We start from the raw sequence: 4,081 nt of genomic DNA, 5'->3' as shown, positions 1-4,081 counted from the left end.
TTTCATGAATCCCACGTGAAGCCTGTCGTAAGATCATTTCTGTGCTCATATCTGTGCTGGTTTCTACGTTAGGTTGATAAATGAGGGCCACTGTGTTTTCAGCCTTAGTAGATTTATACACTGTGTGTCTAGGCGTCAATTCCACTGCCTCATCTAATTTTCCACTTGGGTGATCCTTTCGCTGGCAAGGACTCAATATTTTCCTCATTCTTTCAATTGGATTCAAAGTAAAAAGGAGTGACCTTGATCTGTTCACAAGATTCAGCCTATTTATACATCAGACAATAATACACTGGGTTGACTGTGCTGCAGCAGTTGGTGGAAAATGAGACTATTACTGACAAAAACAACGATAGTGCAAGGAAAAGCTCCAGCTTTTTATTTAAAATAAACAGGCTTTCAGCACAGTAAGACCTCATGTGCACTAAAGATATGAAGGTATGTCTTGTCAGATGCTAATTCAACCACCAGAGAGCCTCTATCCAAGCAAATGTCATCTAGCAGGCTCATTACGTTGTCGAAATTGGCAAATGGCTAATTATGTGGTAATAGCTTAAAGGCATGTGTGAAGGCAAAGGTCCAGCATATGAAATGTCCCAAAGCTTTGAAGTCTTCCCTCATTTATGTTTTGTAAGGAGTTTCTGTGCAGATGAGGATTTAATAACCTTGGCATGCTATCGCCTCTCAGCCTGCAGCATCTCACTGAAAACACTCGCACACATCGCACCACATCAACGATCCCTTCATCTTCTCTCAACATCCCACTCACACCTGGACCTGGCTAAAACCTGATGACTATTACAGCAAACAAGGAAGCCAGAGCTTTAACTGGTCACTGTGGGATCAAATAGCAGGCTATGTGACGAACATAAATGGATGCCGGAAACCTCTAACAAGCTCCATGTGTGGTCTCTGGTGGCAGCCAGTCAGAGTAACTAGCCACACCAGGCAACTTTCTTATTTATTATCGTTTGGCTATTTTCTGGAGAGAAAAGGCTCACAACAAGGCTGAGGAAGCAAAGGGGTTGGAAAAGTAATCTCAAAGAGCCAGATGTTCAAATACCACCAAAACGATTAAAAACTCACCAAGTATCACTAAGGTTATACATCGATGATGTAAACTTTGTTTTGGTAATGGATGTTAATTTATAACTGAAATATATGGCTGCCAATAATTCAAGCTATTTTTGCTGTCTTGAAAAAAACATAAATCATTCTGTCATGGTTCATTAGTAAATAATGTGAGGGAGCTGAGCTCTCAATTAGAGGGGACTCTAGTTAGGAATGGCTCTGGCGATGTTAGCTGAAAAGCCTCATTTATAAACTGCACGGTGCAGCTATTTGACACTGGAGATATAGGGCTGATTTCAATATGATAAAAAACAACTCCCTGATGAACAGAAATGTTGAAACACATGCGGCAGCCTATTTGTGACCGATATGAGACAATCTACTGGAGGACATAAATGTCAAAATGACAACAGCGGAGGGCAATCAAAGACTATGATATAACTAGTAAATGTGGAACATGTTGTGAATGTGTGCGACAGTATCTGTATGTTAAAGAAGATGCTTCATTTAGTAATCGTGTTGGTTTTTTATCCTCCTTGGAGCCCCAGATTTGTGGGGGGGAACTTCACCATGTCAATTAAGATAGTGCCAGGAATTGTATTTATTCAAGATTTTTCTGTGAAAAGTTTAAAATGAAAATGTATGCAAATTACACAAAATGATATCCTAGTGGTATCTGGGTATGCAGAGAATTTTGTTACTAAGAGTTTGAGACCTACATCTCTGATGTTCATTCACATATACCAACTAAAGAATCCGGATGACTGGCAAGAGGATCTCACCTGATGATATAGAATATCGCTGTCAGAACTAATTCGTTGTGAACAGCGATGGCCATGTAGCGAGGCTCGTGGAACGCCGACGGCACCGTCCTTACAGCATAACAAAGGTACACTGCCCACAGCAGGAAGAGGAACTCAGCTGTAAAGTGAGATTGAAAAAGAGGTGGTGAACACAATGAACATATGGGCCAAGAAATAATTTATATGTAGTGCACAGGCTTTTCAGGCCATAAAAAAGGGAACGTACACCCACCAACCAGCCATGTCATAGTTCAGTGCTCTCATGGAGCTGGCGCAAACACAGGTATTCAGGAATATGCCCTGTTAAACACACCGCTATCAAACTCATTTTTAACAGCTGCGGTTGTATTCTCTTTGGACAATATATGAATCCCTGTGCACCTCCATGGCAACCCCATGTAACGGCTCCAAGGTAGCCAACTCCACAGCAATGAACAAGCTGCTTTTTTCATGAAAACCGGTTGCTATTATTTTCACATTCATAGTGTCGTCTACTTGAACTGTGGGGAGTAAATCACCTCGATTTCTCACAACAGGAACAATCGTAAGCATTAGATGGAATTGGGCAGTCATAGAAGTGTTATTTGTGAAGGTTGTGTGCGGGCATGCGAAGGTTAGATATCTTAAATGAATCAAAATGAGGTTTTAGATTCCGAATTTTTATACTGATTTCACCTAAACGCATCAAGGATATCCCCAATTAACACACCAATCCACCAACCAGCTAGAACATTGCAAATGCATCTTGTCAGGCTATATTTCTGGTTATATTAATCCATAAAACCTTACGTTCTTAAAAAAACTAAAACTAGTATTTGCAAGAGGAAGAATAAATACATACATATATATATATATATATATATACACACACACACACACACACACACACACACACACACCTTTGAAACTTTATTAATTAGAATGTAAGACATTTGAGGAGGACGACCACCAGCCAAAGCGATATTCACATTGCACTCCAACATTGCAACCTAAGAAAGTCAATTCATGAACCCTTTATAAAGTGCCTTATTAAAAAGTTGACCAAACGGCCATTTTTACAAAACATAAACCATACAAATGCTGGTGGGTCCGCAGGAATACGAAAGAAATGTAATTGAATGGAATATAATGTTTGAGATTAAATTAACACATCATTGCAACGCTGAAGCTGCAGTTTTGTTGTGCATACTAAATAAATTCCTACTGGTTTTAAACCAGCTTTTTGCATGTTTTGTAGAACATTAAAAAAATAAAAGTATTACAATTATACCCTTGACTGCAAGTGTTTTCAGGTGTAGATTTCAAAATCTGAAAGATTTATTGCATCCGCGTGTGTGTGTAATTCATGAGCTGTGCTTGTGCTGACTTGCTTTTCCTTATTACCAACCTATTTTTACCTCCTAATAAACAGATGAGAATGTGCCTTCAGTATACAGTATCACAGCATGTAGGCTCCGCTGGGGGTCCATCTGCTTTCCCAGAAGTCAAAAAGGACTATGGTTCTCATTCATTTCAGCCTTAGTCAGCAGACGTAAAACAGCATGCCAATTTTTTCAAGCCTAAGGGGTTGCTCCCTTCTGACCATCTTTGATTTCATCTGCCTTTATCTGCTGTTGGTTGCCCTCTCTTCCATGCACAACACAGGAAAATATCCAAAAGTGTAGCACCTGGTGGAGAGCATTAATGGAGGCAAACTGTTTTACTCATTACTCACCCGACTTCACTTTTCTCGTCTCTCACATTCTCTTTGATCTCCAAATGCTATCACGCCCAACAAATTACTTCTTGATTTTATGCAATGAACACACACACACACACACACACACACACACACACACACACACACACACACACACACACACACACACACACACACACACACACACACACACACACACACACAGTTCAGTTCATAAATCAATCCTCTACACCCTAGGGAGGCAGAGGGCAGTAGCAGGGCTTACCGACAGCCATCATGTAGTCCCAGCGATCCAGCAGGCACATGCTGAACTGCAGCCCATTGGGCGTGTAGCCCACGTCAATGAGAGCCAACTTCCTGTCCGAGTTCTGACAGACGGCAGATGTCCAAGCCACCAGAAACCAGCAGACGATAAGCAGAATGATGCCCAACAGACGCAACACTCGCCAACTGGTCATATAAGGGATCCTCTGGGCTGTACGGGAAAGAAACACCTTCAGCACCCTGT

At 41.0% G+C, this 4,081-nt stretch overlaps 1 protein-coding gene across 2 annotated transcripts in view; it reads right to left on the bottom strand.

Annotated features, from left to right (window-relative positions):
* The window catches only part of gpr158a (G protein-coupled receptor 158a), a 68,481-nt gene that overhangs the window by 6,421 nt on the left and 57,979 nt on the right, over positions 1-4,081 (bottom strand). For both annotated transcript variants that reach the window (XM_032503789.1, XM_032503790.1), the window contains exons 7-8: positions 3,839-4,077; positions 1,854-1,992 (exon numbers count right to left, since the gene is read on the bottom strand). In XM_032503789.1, coding sequence (XP_032359680.1) covers positions 1,854-1,992; positions 3,839-4,077 — 378 coding nt within the window. The remainder of the gene's footprint in view (positions 1-1,853; positions 1,993-3,838; positions 4,078-4,081) is intronic.

Source organism: Etheostoma spectabile, chromosome 22, assembly GCF_008692095.1.
Source record: "Etheostoma spectabile isolate EspeVRDwgs_2016 chromosome 22, UIUC_Espe_1.0, whole genome shotgun sequence".
Lineage (NCBI taxonomy): Eukaryota > Metazoa > Chordata > Actinopteri > Perciformes > Percidae > Etheostoma > Etheostoma spectabile.
The sequence above is the reverse complement of the archived record's forward strand: the minus strand, read 5'-3'. Positions and strand labels throughout refer to the sequence as shown.